This window comes from Rhynchophorus ferrugineus, unplaced genomic scaffold, assembly GCF_030347505.1.
Source record: "Rhynchophorus ferrugineus isolate W39M unplaced genomic scaffold, kcgeb_rfMv2 rfM9, whole genome shotgun sequence".
NCBI classification, from domain to species: domain Eukaryota; kingdom Metazoa; phylum Arthropoda; class Insecta; order Coleoptera; family Curculionidae; genus Rhynchophorus; species Rhynchophorus ferrugineus.
The window spans coordinates 28,107,679-28,127,914 of record NW_027472588.1 but is presented as its reverse complement, the minus strand read 5'-3'; the positions used below and the strand labels follow the sequence as shown (position 1 = coordinate 28,127,914).

At 32.1% G+C, this 20,236-nt stretch overlaps 1 protein-coding gene across 1 annotated transcript in view; it reads right to left on the bottom strand.

The window, feature by feature from the left end:
* Positions 1 to 12,723, bottom strand: part of LOC143202576 (uncharacterized) — a 102,739-nt gene extending 90,016 nt beyond the window's left edge. Inside the window, exon 1 of the mRNA XM_076414187.1 lies at positions 12,396 to 12,723. Coding sequence (XP_076270302.1) covers positions 12,396 to 12,456 — 61 coding nt within the window. The 5' untranslated portion in view covers positions 12,457 to 12,723. The remainder of the gene's footprint in view (positions 1 to 12,395) is intronic.
* Positions 12,724 to 20,236: the final 7,513 nt, after the last annotated feature.

The window sequence follows — 20,236 nt, the reverse complement described above, 5'->3', positions numbered from 1 at the left end:
AATTAGGGACATTATTTGATTAATAATGTCGGTTTCAAAACGCAAACTCAAAATTTCTCAGCTGATATTAATTCATTTTTATCTTATCTTTTAGAGCATTATTAGTTTTAGCTGTAAATCCAACAGAAACATTTGCTGATGAACCAGAATGTTCAATAGGTCATTTAATTAATTTTCGTTATATATTTTGTTTACTAACATTAAATCAAATTGCATATCTATTTTCTTAATTATAGTGTTTAGACATAATTTTTAAATATAGAGCAAAAGACAGCTTTCGTAAACATACGTGACGATTAACATGTCCCTAAATTGTTATCATTAATCTTGTCGGACAGAGCGATACATCTTGAACACGAAAAATCATTAAAATGAAACTCCATACCCACATATATAAGAGATATCTTGTCTACGTCTCGAATACGAACCTTAACATGGAAGTAACAACGATAATAGATAATTTTATTATGAATAATATCTCGTATAAATAATATAAGGTATTAGTTTCGACTTTAGACAACTTGTATATTTTACATCAGTTTGTTATTGTGCTCTAATTCTTTAATAAGTCACATATTTTAGGTTTATTATATTTCAATATTTTTATTGACAATTATATAAGTAGGACCGACAATTAACAAAATAACTACCCTTTAAGATTTATAGCACGACATATTAAAATTTTTTACTTTGGTAAAAATATATGCAGGTCTTTTATACAGAATATATAAAAAATATATAGATATTTAGGTTTTGCTCACATATATTTAAATTAGTGATATTCTGTTAGAACTAGAATATGCTGTAAACATATTTTATATGCTGTAAACATATTTTTTATCAATTTCATGAATGACAATATACGTCTAATGATAGAATTTTTCAGATATGGTATATCCGATATATCGATATATCGATATTTTTTCGGTGGCCAACACCCCTAATCCACAGTGTAGTGTATTTTATCAATCCAAATGAATATTTTTGAGTCCTCAACAATATTTCCACTGGACACACATATCGAAACTACAGCAAGTTGAATCTTTGGAGTTTTCTTCTATGTATCGATTGTCTCATATTAATTAAATGATTTCATTTATAATATAATCTCGGAGAGAAATATATATAAATTACCTTTAGAATTATATTTAGGTACTTTATAAATAAAATAATTATATTAAATATAATTATAATATTATTTTAAAATAAGAGGAAAATGCAATATATTTTAATTAAAGATCTGATGTTTTAACAAGAGATGTTATAGCAAACAAATAAAACAATTGGATTTTTATGAATTTTCATCAGTCCTTGACTGAAAATACTTGGTATGTAAAAATATACACAATCCTGATATATTTAGAAGCAGTTAACAGTTCGTTAGTAAAGTGTGTTACATAAATTGAACAAAGGTCGTCAGACGCAAAGAAGAATTAATTTAAAAATTTAACAACAATTTTTTATTTAAACATAGCTGTAATATCAAGGAAAACTCTATATATCAAAGAAATTTATATCGTTTTTTATATCTAAAGTTATAAGGCATGATAATATTTTGTGTAATAAGGAATAACATCATAATCAATTATTTTAAATAAATCATGTTTATAATTATTTATCAGTGCTTGCTGGGAAATGCAGTTGTATCTGGAAGAATTCTTCACCATTATTCTTAAAAAGATCGGTAGTGCGCAGAAAAATGCGTTTCTATAAATGAGGAGACCTAAAAGTCACAGGGGAATAAATCTGGAGAGTATGCTGGATGTTGACACAATTTGTCATTGATTCATTGAATTTTTAAATGGTAATATTTGTACTTAATTAATCTAAAATACTACAATAATAATATTCTGATTCATAGAAATGCACAAAATCTTAAAATGCCTCGAATGCTACTGCTAACAAAGTCCTTTTACGATCACTTTTGAACTAGTTAGCCTATAAACCTTCAAAGCATCGTTTGCAGAGGCATTTGTTTATTCTTATTCATTGTCAAAAATACATATATTCTAGTGTTTGTTAAAAAATAACGAATTGTTGGAAATTTTGATAATGTATAGTCTAAGTATCAAAGTCCTAGTGCGTGAATATGAGGCATAAGCAGTTCAGGATATAAGATAACCATTTTGACTAGTAAATTGACATAATCTACTGGAATTTGGATAGTAGCTTGCAGTTCAAGTTGAACGTCCACCAAAGGCGGATAGTAGTAACTCAGTTTTTCAGCCGTAAACTATTGGAATGGGCTACTTTCCATAATATTTATAAAGTAATCTACTTTATGTCAAGTCTACGTACTTACTTTACCCGGAATAAAAGTTATTTCTGCAAAAAAATCACGTTTGAAATAGTAAAATTTCAAACGCTAGCTTAAACGCTCCAAATCTGGGCTTGACGTAGTTGTTTTGGTCGCATTAGACAGTTTGTCTGAAAGTGTCCATGAAATCAGTATATGTTACTACACGATTCGAATGCCAGCTACACGGAAGGAAATTGACTTCTAAGTGAACTCATTGAACATTCACTGCTGTTCACTACAGATTATATTTTCAAAATTTAAAGAAAAATATTAATTTATTTTAAAACTTAAATAAGTGTTAATTAAATTCCATCATCATTAGATTACGAGAAGTCAAAATCAAATATCTGATTCCTTGTACAATAGATGGTTCATGAGTTATACTTCACTAGCAATGTGGTTTAATCAAATTTTACAACAAATTTTTAAAATTTCAAAACATTTAAAAGACATAAAATAAGTTTCAAACCTCTCCAATATTACTTACGTTAACAAGTAACAGTGTTCAAGTAAAATAAACTAAGCAGAGAGGAATTCATTTTAAAGAATTCATTAAATTAATTTGTTAAAGAATTCATGCAGAATTTAATCATTGGGACATTTTTCAGTAGGTTTACCATCGATACAATTGATTTGTCTTAGCAAATATAGGGCACTTGATTTCATAATACTATTCTCACAGTCCCCAAGAGTCACTTGCCAAGTGTTATATTGACAGTATTTTACTTAATTTTCTTCAATATTTTATCACATGATTAGTTTCGTTTCATGGTTAGCGTGTCTGGAATACCCACTCACTTCAATTAGATAAAGTACTCTTTTTAAAATTATTATTTCAGTGACGATAATACAGTATTATCGAATAATCGTTTGCTCGCAATTTAATTTATTTTCCTTGATTAATCCTAGTTCAAATTATTTATTTATCTTTTCTTTCCGTTATTTGTATAAAACCAACATTTTAACTGTGAAATATAAGATAAATAATCTAAATAAAGCGCGTAAAAAGTTGGAATGCAGAAATGATGGTTAGGAAAGTTAAGTGACGTCAATGTTTCGTAGCGCTTATGATGTTCGAGCATTGCATTTTGAGACTTCAATGGTAAACTTTCGGACAAAGGTATAGACAGTAGTCACAGAAAACGTTACCACGACTATAAGTTGACGAGACGGGTTAACAACTACGTACATTTATTTGGTTGTTTCTTTAGGAGGGAGACGTTATATTGCACGACTAATATGGTCCTGCGTATTGAAATTAAGTGTAGTTATGTTACATGAAATGGTATGATGAGTGAGACGTATAGATGTGGATTTGGTTTATATTACAATAGATTTGAGCTGGCGGTTTCTTTTTCTACTAACCGTTTTTTTCTGCAAATTAAAATAGTTTTTAAAGTAAATTTGAACATTTTATTATTTGTATTTTTAATATATTTGTTGATATTGATTCAAGAACACCGAAAATAGGCGCCCTTGATTCTGAACAAAATGTTTTTGCAATATATTGTGAATGTTTAACACACTTATATAACGTTTACGTCTTCTGGTGCGCTTGATGGTGTAGCATACTAAACAGACGTCATTACAATTCGAGTCGCGGGGTGCCGGCATTTAAAAGAATAATAAATAATTCGATCCTGTGACATAAAATAGTTCTGAATGAATCTGCAGTGCAGTGATACAAAGCCCCATGTTTAGAATCGGTTTGAAACATTATCAGAATAAATTAGGGAGTGCCTTTTGATTCCAGTTCTCGAATCTATTTTAATTTTATTTGTTGTTTAACATTTTTCTTTGTTGTTTGTCTTATTTCATATATACCAGGACTGTGGATTAATCTTAAAGAAATTTGTTAGCAGTAGTGTTAGCATATTCAAATCAAAACCTATGTCAATCTACACAACATATTTTTCTTTTAGCACTAGGATATCAAAATTTGAGGCTATAAAACACCACTTTATCTTCATTTGTAGCGACCTAGAGGCATGTTGAATTTTACATCGTAGAATAACGGTCTACAAAATACCCAAAAATATAATCCCGGATGTTGAACACGGGCGGGGTGCCAGCAGCGCCAACTAGAACCCGATAACGCATAGCTGGCAACGCCGAGACGTTTATCTGGGATGTTTTTGAAGGGTATTTCGATTAATTCAGTGCTCAACCATCGTTTGGTTTAGACGTGCCACCATCGACTGCCCAAGCCTCGTCTCCAGGTAACACCGCTGCAATCCATTTTATCTAATTGTATTTTTCACATTTTTTTTATATTGCCAATATATAACGGTCACATAATGTAAACACCACTGTTTCATTTCGTTTTACCTCCATTCACAGAGCGATATAATTTACCCTAAACATTGAATCAATTATCCCAAACAGATCTCCTGGAGGTTTCAAAAGACGTGTCGTTATTAGCAACACGATGAAGAATAATTATTTACACAACTTTCTGCAATAAAGCCTTAATGTGCAACATTTACTTATATTTTTTGTCCGTATATTTAGTTATATGTTAGCAGTTTTGGATTATAGACCACTTCAGTCTAAAACACACCTTTAGAGATATAATCAGCATATGTAAAAGTTCCGTGAAAGAAAGATTGTTTAATTTGATACGTAACGAGGTTGCCAGTTAATAATAACGATGCCGTTTGTTAGATGAAAATCTACAGCAGCATCTTTTGCTGGTTATTTGGTAAAATTTGAGGCAGGCTTGTAAACCGGGCAATAACAAAGAGCGGATAAAGATTATAAAGATAAAAGACCTGTTTCCGTAGATAAGTATATTTGGGATTTTATACTGTTTGTTTCCAAACTAAAGTGCCATTGCCGATGTACCGTATTACACCTCTAACAAATTAATATTAATGCTATGCAGACTAGAACTAAATGTTATTATATAACCTAAATCATATAAGATTGCCCATTGGGCAGAATTTTGAGGGCTAGGAAAACAAAACAATATTTAATAAAAATACACTTTTTTATCAGAATTGAGCCCTGTTTCACATTTTAAGATGCTAGTACACACCAATAAGTTCAACTTAATTGCGAACAAGTCTGATCAACATCATCAAGATTTTGTCATCAAAAATATCAATTTTAATTAATCAACTTCTGATGATAATTGATAAACGCTGACTCTGAATTAGAAATTACACAGATTAAAAAAAACCAAACACAAACGTATAGAAATTATAATTCCATCGGTGTGTTATTTCTTATATCTTATCCATTCACCATCAAACCGATAATATATGTTAGAGTGAGAGAAATAGTAGATGGGTGAAGGTAACAGAAATTAAGGTAGTGTATCGAACAACCTTGAAAAATTTGTTACATTATTAGAAATATCACGTCTCACAGTATGAAGAAATGTATTTTCTTGGACATCAAGTTTCGTCGCTTCTCCATTTTACTTGATTTATTAAAGTTACATTACCATATCGACCAATAATAATGTCACTAGAAAAATATTTTTTTAATTTAAAGAAAAGTTATAAACGATCTTGTGCAGTATTACTTTCTTAGGTTAGTTTTAATTTATATACAAATTATTATACAGCTGTAACAAATATTAAATAATACGGATATACTGAAGATTACGTAATTCTTTATGAAATCATGCTTGATTAACTTTAATAAATTGAGAGACTATGCAAAAAATTGGCATTTTTTGTCGTTATCTTTATTAGGAATTTCCTATATCTTGAGAAAGAACGAAATGTTTTATTAGTATGTTTCACTAAAATACTGAAAACTGTTATCCGTTATATTTACTCATATTTTAAACACTATACATCATCAAGTTGAAATAAATATGAAATAATCACATTTGGAAGTTATATATGCACCATATAAATTTAAATTAGGTTTGGTTTAAATTTTTGTGTGATATGAAATACCTAAATAAATTGAAGATAATTGCACAAGGAGCAATATCCGTTGAATACAAAATACTGATATAAGTACAGAGTACGCATCGATGCTCATGAATTACAGATGACAAGAAATGAAAAAAAACTCTCGCAAATAGCTCTAACCGAAACTAATTAGCTTTAACGTAATTTCAAACTTGCAATAATTCCATGGCTGGATAACGTCACGTACCTAGGTCTTCACTTCGACCGGCGGTTCGGTTGGCATTCCCAAATCCAGAAAGCAATCCAAAAAGGTTCGGGGATAGCAAACCTGCTATCTTCTCTGATCTGCCCTTCCAGCAGACTTCCCATCTCCATCAAATGCTTATTTTACAAGATGTTAATTCGATCCGTACCCCTCTACGGATCTAATGTCTACTTCAAGTTTGTTACACCCAACCAGGTCAAACGGCTTCAAGTTTTGCATAAATAAACTCCTCAGGAGAATATTAAACGCTCCATGGTTTGTCAGAAATAATCAAATCCATAGGGAAACTGACACTCCAGAAATCAAGCACTTCATATCTCAATCATTTCACAAACAACAACTGGTCACCGCCAAGCTCCCCCCTTTTCCAGGCTTAAACGACCTCACCCGTCGCTACAGTCATAACTTTTGCCCCCTTACAACAGTATCCAGTTGTGTGTTAACTCAGGTTCGCGAATCAATAGAATCGCCGGGCCTTCGTGCCCAATAACGGCTGCCCGATCAGTGGGTGCCATATCCCCAAATCTAATGCAGTAGCAGTAGTGATCCATAGGGGTCAACTGTGAGGCGGTTTCAGTTTAGTGTATTGGTAAGCCCAGAGGCAGTCCCACATAACCCGGTCCAACTTGTCACTCCAGGGCAAGTCTCCGCGACCAGGTATGCGTCATGCATTCCACCGCCTGGTTTTTAGGCCAGAACAAAAAAAACTTCAAACTTGATAATAGGAATAGAAAACGGAAAACTATTATGATTCAATATTTCAATCTTATATTTTGGGAATGTCAATATACAGTTATATTAGATAGCTTTAGCACAATTTAATAGCTTAAATGTTTTTATATGAAAACAAATTGGTGCCTATATATTTTTTTAAATATTGAATTAGTTCTTCTTATTTTAGGTTGCGGAAAAGTTATTGTGTTTCTTCTAATAGATAATTCTAATATATATTCTAATAGATATTTTTAAAGTTGCAGATGCAGATCTTTGTTCTTCAATTACTTATTCAATAGAGACTCAACGAAGAAGGAAAAATGCAGTGCAGGCTCGCCAAAACTTGTACTTAAGTAAATAAAATTGGTTTTGCTCGTTTTCGTTTCGGAAATGTCGATGTTAAAGGTGAACCTCGCCTTGGTCGGACAGTCGATAAAAAGTCGACGAAATTCTTAGAAATACTGAGGTAGACCAAGACATCTCATCGTCGCCACACTAAACATTGGCCATGAAATAGTTTAGAATCATTTACGTAAGGCTGGATACCAAAGGGGGTTGCAAATTTAGATATCACATAAATTAACAATGAATAATTCAATGGAGCGGATTTAATAGTCTCCCTGTATAATAAAGATCATGATCTAAGCCCAGAGAGGCTTAACAACAAACATGCAAAGCCCCAATCAATTGAGATTGGGAAAAATAGTTTTTCATCAAGAGCTGCTCCAACTTGGCAAAACTGCTAAATCCTTTGTTGGGCTCTATAATGTGAATGTGTAATGCGATTGAAGCAGACATTGTATCTATTGTATCTATTACATCTAGCATTGCAAGCTTGTGCGCAATTCCCCAATCTGTGGCTAATCTCATGTAGGTTGAGGTTTTGTTGGAGATTGGTATTTTGCAGTGAAATTGTAGGTATTTTGGCCCATCGGAAATATAACATCAATAGTACGGTAGAAGCATTACATAATTATTTCAATACACATTTTAGGTTGCTTATCACAATCTATTTCAATTTAGTCTTACATACTCTTTATCTATTTCGACCTATCAAGCAAAATGGCTACAATCTATTTAGAGACTCGGTAAAAATTGATGGAGATGACTGGGATGAAGTTTAAAAAGAGGCTCAGAAATTTCAGAAGAAAAGTGTCAAAAGGTCATGGATTAAACACATTTACAGGAATAAATTCGCCATAAAAATCTTAATTAAAAAACGAAAATTTTGGAAGGAACATGTAAAAAAGATAAGGAAAGAACAGAAGTTAGAATATAGTTAAATGTATTGGTTAATTGGAAGAAAATCATAATTAATAGTAAAAAATAAGTAGTGTTTGTAATCATATTGTAATCTATGTGAACGTAGGGAATTCAATTATGAGGATTTTCCTCAAAAAATAATATAAATACAATACAAGTGTTAAAATACAATAGAAAAAAGTCCCGAAAAGTATTATAGCTGAACTTAGATACTACAGGACGGATTACTTACATCGAGACGTTCAGATCCCCATTATCACTCAGAAAATCAAAAGAATTGCAAGGAGATGTGAGGACTCCATTTTCATGTCTATGTCAAAATAATACTGTTCCTCAAAGTCTTGGATAAACCGGAAGCCACTAGTAATAATGTAATAAATAAACTAAAAAACTTTTTCCGCAAACCATTATTTTTACTGGAATATATTATATAACATATAAAACCCATTTTGTGGTAGAATTTTAATTATGCAGCAAGCCTTTAGGGATATAGAAAGGGTAGTAGTGCTTAGTTAGAAATTGCATCCTTTGAATAACATATCGGAAAAAGACGCATATTTTTAAGCTATTTTATTATTTTCAATCATCTTCCTAAGACCTGTAATTATTTTATGCAGTTTCGAAATTGATTCTTCAACACGGTGGATGTAAAAGGACACCTTCAAATAGGTTTTCTTCGGTTTTGAAACATTTGATAAAGCAATATTTTATGCAAAATCACTTTATTGCATCGCTGAATAAATAATCCCATTAGCTTATGACAAGAATCTTCATATCTTCTTTCATTCATTACTTTTGGAACACCAAAACTAATTTCTCGGTTTTGTGTTCAATAGAAAAAATATGACTTTGTATACCGATCAATATACTTTTATTCAATAAAATATTGCAGTACAGTTTTTTCAGAGTCTTGGATAAGCCAGAAACTACTAGTAATAATGTAATAAATAAACTAAAAAACTTTTTCCGCAAACCATTATTTTTACTGGAATATATTATATAACATATAAAACCCATTTTGTGGTAGAATTTTAATTATGCAGCAAGCCTTTAGGGATATAGAAAGGGTAGTAGTGCTTAGTTAGAAATTGCATCCTTTGAATAACATATCGGAAAAAGACGCATATTTTTAAGCTATTTTATTATTTTCAATCATCTTCCTAAGACCTGTAATTATTTTATGCAGTTTCGAAATTGATTCTTCAACACGGTGGATGTAAAAGGACACCTTCAAATAGGTTTTCTTCGGTTTTGAAACATTTGATAAAGCATTATTTTATGCAAAATCACTTTGTTGCATCGCTGAATAAATAATCCCATTAGCTTATGACAAGAATCTTCATATCTTCTTTCATTCATTACTTTTGGAATACCAAAACTAATTTCTCGGTTTTGTGTTCAATAGAAAAAATATGACTTTGTATACCGATCAATATACTTTGTATACCGATCAATATACTTTTATTCAATAAAATATTGCTGTACAGTTTTTTCCTTATGTTATGTTGTGTATATTCTTAGTATGAATTATAATTATGATATAATTATAAAACGCACGTAAACAGTTCTGGTAAAGTCTCCAGAAAACATGGAAATAGCGGGAAATAATGAATATATAGAACATATGCCACTTTGATAAATAATATATCGAACTGAAATAATAAAAACATATTTTCAACATTTATAGAAATACCGCACCTCTATAAAACCTAGAAATGTTACATATACTTCATTCAGATTAATTGGCTAGTGACAGAGTTGAGTCGGTCTTAAAATACTCTTTCGTAACAAGGAACGTTGAAATTTTATCGAAAACATCTTTATTTTGACTAAGTTTTTGTACCAAAACAGATAAAGGCACACCGTAGACTTTTAAGTAAACCTTCTGATAGAAAAATTAATGATGTTTTAACATTTTTACTGGTTGAATCATACTTTACATTTCAAGTTTAAGTATATAAGTAGGTTTCAAATGTAACTAAAGACTACGAAACAAAACAAACTGTTGTAAAATATTTACCTATTCTATATCATCAATGTTTATATCCTAATTTTTATATTACACTAAGAACATTTTTAAAAATAATTTATATTATTAATATCTTAAAAATGCCAGTGAGAATTATGTAACATCAAATTATGTATTTTTTAGTTTCATGGTTTTTAAGTTTCTCTGGTTTATATATATCTGGTGTTGTTATATTTTGAGGAGTTTATCTTGTTTAAATTAAAATTACTGTAGAACATTGAATTTTACATGATAATACTAAAACATATTATGTTTTAGAGAATGTATGGATGTAAACTTGTTGATTTTCATTTTATCAATTTAATATCATCATCTAAATGTCAAACTAAACTATTATATAGGTTGATCAACAGTGAGTGATATATTAAAGGTTATGGCCACATTATTTACTTATATAAGAAATCTGTACGAAAAAAGAGATATAATTTATTCAGAATTAACACTCCTTTGTTTTACTTGGTTGTTAAATGTTTTGTTTTATCATTTGTTACAAAAATAACGTGATTTTCTCTTTGTAGAAATATTATTTTCAGATGAAGATATCAGTCATTTATCTATATATTAATCGCATTAGTGAAAATTTTACTCCCCTTTTTGAAGAAAGCGAGGACACCTAGATTTGTGAAATTTGATAGTGTTAAAGCTTATATCGGGGAATAATTTTTAGGCCTAATATTTGTGTGATAAGCCCTAGAAATAAATATATTCCAAAAAAATTAAAAACCTCCAAATCAAGCATCCTGGAATAGTCGTCAGTTAGGTGACACTTAACATAAACAAAGCTGTGCGGCCTAAGAGTTTAGCTCGCCGACAATAACGAACTAAGATCAAATCTCGCTGAGAATAAAGGTTTTTCTTCTTTTAAGTTTATAAAATAAAATGAAGGATAAATATTCGTTAAAATTAAATGAATGTTTTTTGTTACATTTGAACCGATAATAAAACGGCAAGATAGTGATTGAAACATTATTATACGAAGTTATATAATTTTAGTCAGTGAGTGATTTGTGTGTTTTTGTTTTGGCTATTCCCGTACTGTTGGAATTATTAAAGAATCATGGCAAGTTGGGATGAGAAATGATTAAGAATAGTATCTTTACGTAAAGTTATATTTTGCATTTTTTTTGCAGAGAAAGAGAAGAAAATAATGTGTCCACTTTGTCTAAAGGTGTGTACAGCTGTGAAAGAAAAACCCGACGTAATGTGAACATTTCATCCCAACATAGATTAAAAAAATTCGAGAATATCAAGAATCGTCGGTTTTTCTTTCTTACAAGATATCTGGTTTTCCAAAATCACAATATTGCTTTCGTCTGATGTCTGAAGACTCTTATAAATTGAGATTATCATGGAGACATAGTATACCATTGTACTAAACCATGTACTATACTATGGAGATGGATAATTCTCAAAGTTTTTATCTTGACTATTTACTTTAAAGACCTAAGTTTTGGAAAATCAATAGTTAATTTAATTATTGTAAATACATTTCTTAATATACAATTCTAAATTTTGAAATATAAATTACCTAATTGTGTTCGTTATTGTTTTAATATTCACGCTAAAGTCAAATATCAATTTCAAAATTGCTTTATTCTTATATATTCGCTGTTTTAATATACAAACATGTATTACTTCATGTATTATTCTATACTTATGTTTATATGTTCTGAAGATGTTACAGTTCTGAAAATAATCATACTTGATGAAACTTTGTTGTAATATTCAGTGAAGTAGTAATTTACACTTATTAATACTTACATTTTACATATATCTATTTACATATATTTATATATGATTTCATACATTTGTTATTTTGTAATGAAAATACTATAAAAGCAAGTTTTAGTTAATATCATTTTTAAATTAGTCAGGAGGATCACTAGTAAATCGAATATGAATGTTTTTGTACGCATATTAATTAAGTATATAATATTTTGTTATCTGAAAACTTACCGGAGGCTGTCATTAGCATGACCAGCGTACAAAAACATAATATAAGTCCAAAGCCAAACATTATGCGCCCCTATCACTATCCAATACGCTCAATTCTCGCGATGTCCAACGGAGCCGAACCAATACGAACGATAACGAAGCCGTAAAGCCAATCACCACCAGCTACCGACCGTGCCGCCGTAATCCAAGTAACTGACTGTTGGCGACGAGACTTTTTGCCGTTTGAATTGTGGGCCGGCTCGAATCGGTCGGTGGCGTCAGGAGAAGACGGTGAGATGGAGATGGGGTTTTTCTTGTCGTGTTTCGCCCGTTGGGGTCGACGTTCTGTGACTCGGTACGTTTTTGCCGGTTTCTTTTCTTCGTCCTGTCGCCTTTTTTTCCTCCTCTTCCAGTTCACTTTTTTCCTTTTCGTCGTTTTTGTTTTTCTTTTCGGGTCACATTATCAACGACCAGTCGCGCTCTATCTGGCGGTGGGATAACTGGTTGTGGATCTTCTGTGCTAATTACACAACTTGTCTGTGGTTATGGTTGTCGAGAACAGTTGCGCCAACATATTTACAAGCCCATATTTCCAGTTCGTGTATATAAGTTAAGAAATATGTAGGCTAAGACAAAAACGTTAATTTTATGTTAAAAATATTTTATTTTACGAAAATAATTAACGCCTTATTGCAGTGACTGAACAGGTAGTTCAATCCCTTTCCGATATAAACGAGGCGCTATTAATGTAAACACGTTAGTCACATCACATCTCCAGACATCAGATCGATTTATTAGAATATCCAGATCTGATCATTTTGAGTGAAGCAACTTTTGTTATTGTCAAAAAATGGATAAAAACAAATTTCGCGTGTCTATAAAATATTGATTTTTGAAAGGAAAAAGTAAAGTTGAAGCAAAAACTTGGCTTGATGCTGAGTTTCCGGTCACTGCCCCAGGAAAATCATCTCTCAAGGATTGGTATTCTAAGTTTAGACGTGGCGAAATGAGCACCGACGGTGAACACAGTGGAGGTCCAAAAGAGGTTGTTACCGACGAAAATATTAAACAAGTCCACAAAATGATTTTGAATGACTGTAAATTGAAATTGAATGAATAGCAGGCACTCTAAAGATATCAACTGAACGTGTACATCATATAATTCACGAATACTTGGGTATGAGAAAGCTCTGTGCAAAGTGTGTGTCGCGTGAGCTCACTTTTGACCAAAAACAATCATGACTTGATGATTCGGAGCAGCGTTTGAAGATGATCATGAGTAATAAACCCGAGTTTTTGCAAATGATATGTGACAATGGATGAAACATGGCTCCACCATTTCACTCCGAAGTCCAATCGACAGTCATCCAAGTAGACTGCATACGACAAATGCTCCAAAGCGTGGGAAAACTGAACAGTCGGCTGGCAAGGTTATGGCGTCTGTATTTTGGGATGCGCATGGAATAATTTTCTTTGACTACCTTGAAATAGGAAGGACAATCAACAGCGACTATTACATAGCGTTATTGGACGGTTTGAAGGAGGAAACAGCCGAAAAACGGCCGCATTTGAAGGAAAAGAAAATTATGCTTCACCGAGACAATGCATCGTGCCAGAAGTCAGTTAAAACGATGGCAAAAATCCATGAATTGGGTTTCATATTTCTTCCTCATCACGGTGGATTCTCTAGATCTGACAATTTCCTTTTCTCAGATCTCAAAAAAATGCTCGCTGGAAAGAAATTTTCGTCGAATGAAGAGGTGATCCCCGAAACTGAGGCCTATTTTGAATCAAAGGACAAATCCTACTACAAAAATTGCATCGAAAAGTTGGAGGGTCGCTATAATCAGTGTATCACCCTTGAAGGGTTATGTTGAATAAAAAAAATAATTTTTCAAAAAAACTGTTTTTTACTATGGCAAGGCAGGGACTTTTTAATTTACCTGTTACATCCTCCTCTTGAAGAAACCACTGTGGCGACCGTCACGACCCTTTAGGCCACCACCAATTCACCATTAACAACTACAAAGGTTGGCAACGCCGGTGGATTGGTACCATGCAGTTCTGGAGTATAAAAGGCCATCACGACGACGTCTCGCTCTCTTTTTTTATCACCGTCCCCCTGTAACAGTACCACTTCCACAGCGCTACCGTACTTCCTTCACCTTAACCTAACATCCTGTCCATTCTCCCATCGACCACATGTATCAACCGTAAGTTAGAATAAACAACTTTGATTCAACCAGTGTTTTTAGTTCCTGTGCAAATACCTTCCAAAAATAGTAGTGAGTGTTCTGATAGATAACCGCAGCGGCAGCCACACGTTTCGACCGACCGACCGACCCGACGAACATTCCTACACCACCAAAGGGATGTATGTGGTCGTTGTTCGCTCTGAACAGCTTAATATTTTATTTAAAGTGTTGAATGCAGCTTTGTTTGCCAGTTTGAATTTGACAATCTACTGAATAACGCTACTGATCTACCGAAACTTCCATGGTATATCTTATATAGAATGATTTTCCAAGCTTTGCCGACTCTAATTTCTAATAGTCTAGAGCTGAGCAAATAATTGACTGCAATCCGCCTTTAGTGGACATGTAAACTACACTAGGTTAGCTCAGAGAAACGCCAGTTCGTATTTGGTGCTACTAGAACTTGTACTGTGATGCTTATACCAGGAGTCTATGAAATATTGGTGTTTTTCGAAACATGGATATTTCTTATTTTTAATATTTTATGGATAATGAATGACTATACATAATACGGCTATAAGGTTAGTCATGTGTGCGTTCTAGACTAATCCAGTAGAGAGCATGTAATACGAGGCTGAAATATCCCCTTTAGAGAACATAAGATAATAAGGGAGGAAAATATAGGAATGATCACTTCATGTTCACTGGTGGTTCCAAGAGAGATGATTACGTTGGATCAGCACTTACGAACTTGGTGCAGGAGTAATACTGTAGTCTACCCATAGTGAGTGGTATTCTGACTGCGGAACTATTTGCCATTTTTAAAGCACTAGGATTTATTTATAAGAAAACTATAAATTTTATACAATTTCCACAGATTCCATAAACTGCTTCAAGAATCTTAGTTCCACACGGCCCAAATACCCTCTGGCCGAGGTCATTATTAACTAAATTGAATATGTTTGGGAAAAACATGAATGTTTTTAGACACTATACCATTAATATTATTTTCAGGGCACTCGGCTACGGAAAAGGACGTCGTATTTCGCCTTTATCGAAACTACAATGTAAAAGTTATAAAAACGTCATATTGCTCAGTGTTTTCATATTATTTAACAAAATTAACTTTTGTTGCTTAGCTTTGTAGCTTAGTTGAATCTATAAAATTAGTGTTATTACATTATAATCTTTTACCTATAATTCTTACTTAACACAAACAAGGTGTGTATAGATAAAATGAACGTTCGAATCGTTCAAGCGATCACTATTGTCGCCGACTAAAATGGTCCCATAGTTATTTAGTCCGAATCTTATACTTATAGAGGAAAGGCTATTTATGTAATCTAACATTTGAAATAAAAAATAATAGTTTATAAATAGGATGATCAATTGAAATATATTTAGAGATTTTAAGAAAAACCGCTCCCAAAAATTATGGTTTTTAGTCCTATTTTGAGACTGATTTATTTACGTCGCTAGTTAATCAATTTATACGAAAATATATCTAAAAAGATGATGAAATATTGGCAGCGTCCAGAACAACACATTTCCACATGTAGCGGTCATGTGATTTTCCGAATTCTGTGTGTCACTTCTCGTCAATATGATAATTTTTAAATAATAATTTTAACCTACAGTTTTATGGCATTGACAGGCTAACATTTATATTTCTATTTATGTATCTAGCCTAATAATTAAAAACAAATATTTATGATCGAAATTAAATTTATTGTTTAATAAAATATTCTCCGATGTATTTTTCTGTGACTTTTGGAGAGATCATAAGACTGTTCTGATTGGAACCATTCAATCAAACGGAATCAAATTAATTATCAAAAAAAAGGACAGGTGAATCGATCGAAAGCATTTCTTGGTTTAAGTAACTGAAGTAATGCAACTGAAGCTGTGAGGTCACAAATGGTGGATTAAAGGTGTTCAAGGATTCTTATTCATAAACAATTTCAATTAGGAAATATTCAAGCTTTGAAAGACATAAGACGACGTAAGCATCACAGTTCAGGGTGTAAGGCCATTAAAGGCATATTATAATAGGTTAGTTCCTCAGCCACAGACTAATGGAATCTAGAGCCACCAACTTAACGTGAAATTCAACATGAACCTGTCTTTTTATTCTAGTAAATAGTTCTTTTCTTGATATATTAATTGATTTCGGTTAATTAATAAATTCAAAGAGATAGATCGATAGAGCCCGATAACCTCCCCGGAATTCTTAAGTTAGTTTTCTAATTTATTATTCTATTTACTTAATCTATTTTATTTTATAGATAAGATTGAATTGTTATTCCATCCATTATATGCACGTTGATGGGTCAGTTAAAAAGCTCTTTTAATCATCATAATCATGATTTTATTCCATTACATTTTGTCACATCAGAAGCTGATTTAGAGCTACTTCAGTAGGATATACATTTCCTGGTTATTAAGTTAGGTTATGTCACTTTCTTCTTATGTCAGGTCTTTCTCCTTAACGAACTAATCTGATAGGGGAATCATATTTACATCTATATTATCGCATAGATGTTTTATAATGGTAATAGTTTATACGATACTATTACCCGAACTTCTGATGTCAGAATGTTGTTTTTAACATCTTTACTAAATCGTTGTTCTGACCAAGATATGTTTGTAATTCTTGGACAATAGTTCTCTTCATTGTTGGATCATGAGGACTAAGGCTATCAATTTCCGCTTCCAGATTGTCCATAAAATTATAATCGACGATTTGCTTTTGATAATAATAACAGTGCTTTTAGTAAGCAATACTTTTGTCTTTGTATCAAGCAATTGTTCAAGATTGGTTTCTGATGTCAATTTAAATATTACCAAAAATATTTTATAGTCTATTACCTTGAAAGTGGACATGAAATTGTCCTGTAAAATATGCGTTGTGCCAAAGGACTTCATTTGGAAACAACTATTATAACACTAAACCTGTAGAAACGCTTATTCTTGCATTCAAAGCCTATTATTTTTATTTTTCGCCACTCTAGAATGCAATTACTAATTAATATTAATACACGACTATTATAATTTTCTGTCTCTCGTTGGTCATCAGTGCGGTTAGCACTTGAGTTAGCACGAACTACGATTCATTGCACATTTGATTTACTTCAAACGACCTGAGTCGGAAAGTAAATAGAAGACGAATTCTTGGAATTATTAACAATAAAAGTAAAAATAGTTCTCTCGCATTTTATTTCTAACTAAATAATAATAAATGTGTAGTAACAGGTGAGGCAAAAGCTACCACTTTGATTGCGCGCCATCTTGTTTATGTGACGTTTAGCTCAGCTTCGCTTTAATCATTGTATTCAACGAGCAGAAATGGTGACAATATTAATTGAACATAATTGTTCCATCATTGCTACTCATTGGAAATTGAGTCAAAAATATCCTAATCGTTCAGTGCCTCACAAAATAACAATTTATCGTTTACATGCGAATTTTCGACAGTAAGGTACAACAGTAGACAGACCTCGTTCTGGAATACAACGGATGTCTCGTAACGGTGATAATGTGAAAATGTGCAGCCTATTTTCTTCTCAGTGGTCACGTCAATAAAATGAACAGTCGGTTTTGGGGAACACAGAATCATCAATTCATTCATAGAACATCATTGCATCCACTAAAAACAACTGTATAGTTTGGTATTCATGCTGGAAACATTCATTGTGACTAAAATGAAAGAGCAAGGAGTAGAGGACCTGTGGTTCGTTCAACAGCTCTATTATTGAATGGCGTTTCTCCACGAAGACTAATTTCGCGAAGTGGCGATTTAGCATGGTCAACCGGATCTCTGGATTTAACAGCACCAGACTATTTCTTATGGGGATTTTTAAAATCAAAAGTTTATGTGATTAAGCGCCAAACGATTCAGCATCTTAAAGACAATACTCGTCACGAAATTGAAGAAATTCAGTCTCAGATGTTGCAAGATGTTATAAAAAATGCCTTAAAAAGAGCCGAAAGATTCATAGCGAATCCCAGTCACCATTTAGCCGATATAAGAAAGAAAAACGTAAAGAACAAATACACTTTTTATGAAAACCAAACTTACTTATCTTTTCTTTAAGCACAGTTATAGGCAATGAAAATGGTAGCTGGACTTTTGCCCCATGTTGTACATTTACTTTGTTGATTTACCACAAACAGTTACGACATTTTTCAATTATATCCTTGATAAATGTTTACTCGACGGCAATTAGAATACCAGAATTACCAGAATTCAGAATTAACATTATCGCATTGTTATATCGTATTGGACAAATATATCATTATTTTTATGGATGTATTTATCAAGAATAATATTTATTATATATTTGTATGAAATAAAATTCGCGCAAAAGTACTAAACGTTCAGGGCTGAGAAATTATCTTCAATGTTTAGTAATTTATATGTTCTAAGCGCGGTTTGATAATAGTGGCCAATAGTTTTATTCAGTATTCAACATTTTTAGTCATAGTATAAATTTCCGAAGGCATCCATATACATTCATAGAATAAAGAAACTTGGAAGCGCATCTCCTATGTTAAAATTGGTTCTAAGTTACGCTCGGAATCCCCGTGTGAGGGTGCTTACGCATGCGCCGTATGATAGCTAGTTACGGCGGAAAAGTTAAAAATGTTTAAAAATGATATATTACAATTACATTAATTTTCCTTGACCATAAAGACACTGATATAATCACAGAAATATCTCCCACACTAAATCTCCCCAATAAACATGTAATTCACTGATATTATCTTCTCTCTAATATTTAAAACAAACATTAAAGTAAGATAATATAACTATTAATGGTTCTGCTGTATTATTTTTTAGAATCAACTACATTAGCAACCTACCTAAGTTGAGGTACATTTCATCAAATATGATAACTGCAGTTCGGTCTATACAGTCAAGTTTCTGAACTGACAACCAAGGTTACTACTCCAGCAGCAAAAAGGAACCCTATTCAGTATCTGCATTAATGTTCTTCTAGAAGGCAAGCAGAATATCTTCGATAACAGTTTATATCTTCTGTCACTGCATTTCAATAAGGATAAAGCCATTAGTTTTTCATCCAAAAACTCATTTTCATCAGCATCAAAAAACTTATGCGATTTAATATTGCCGTTGGGGGCATATGTTCCTTGTCTTGTAGTAAAGGTAAAGAAAAAACTTACAAAAAAAATATATCTTGTTTCAGCCACGGCTTTCCACATTTTGGCCTATAGCCTTCATCTTTAAAATGATTACAAACTTTCCTGGACCTACATAAGAGATCTCCTTAAGGTTTTCTTTTTATTACACTAATAAATTAAAATATACAGAATAATCTAAAGTAATTGTCAAATATATATGAAAACACATACCGAAGAACTTGACGTAAATAAACAATACAAATTACATCACCTAAAAATGGCCGTTAACTGCTTAGAGACCGAGAGAGAAACACCTATATTTTTTGTTGCAGTTTTCATTTACATTTGGCCGCGTAACAGGGATTCCGAAAAGCTTAAACGTGGAACTCGATTTTTCCATATACGTTTCATTTCTAAATTTCTTTATTCTATGATATATATTTGACAAGAAACAACATTGTCGATTCTTTATGCCATTCAAATAAATGATGACAGTGACAGTGACATTTTATATGGAAAAACAAA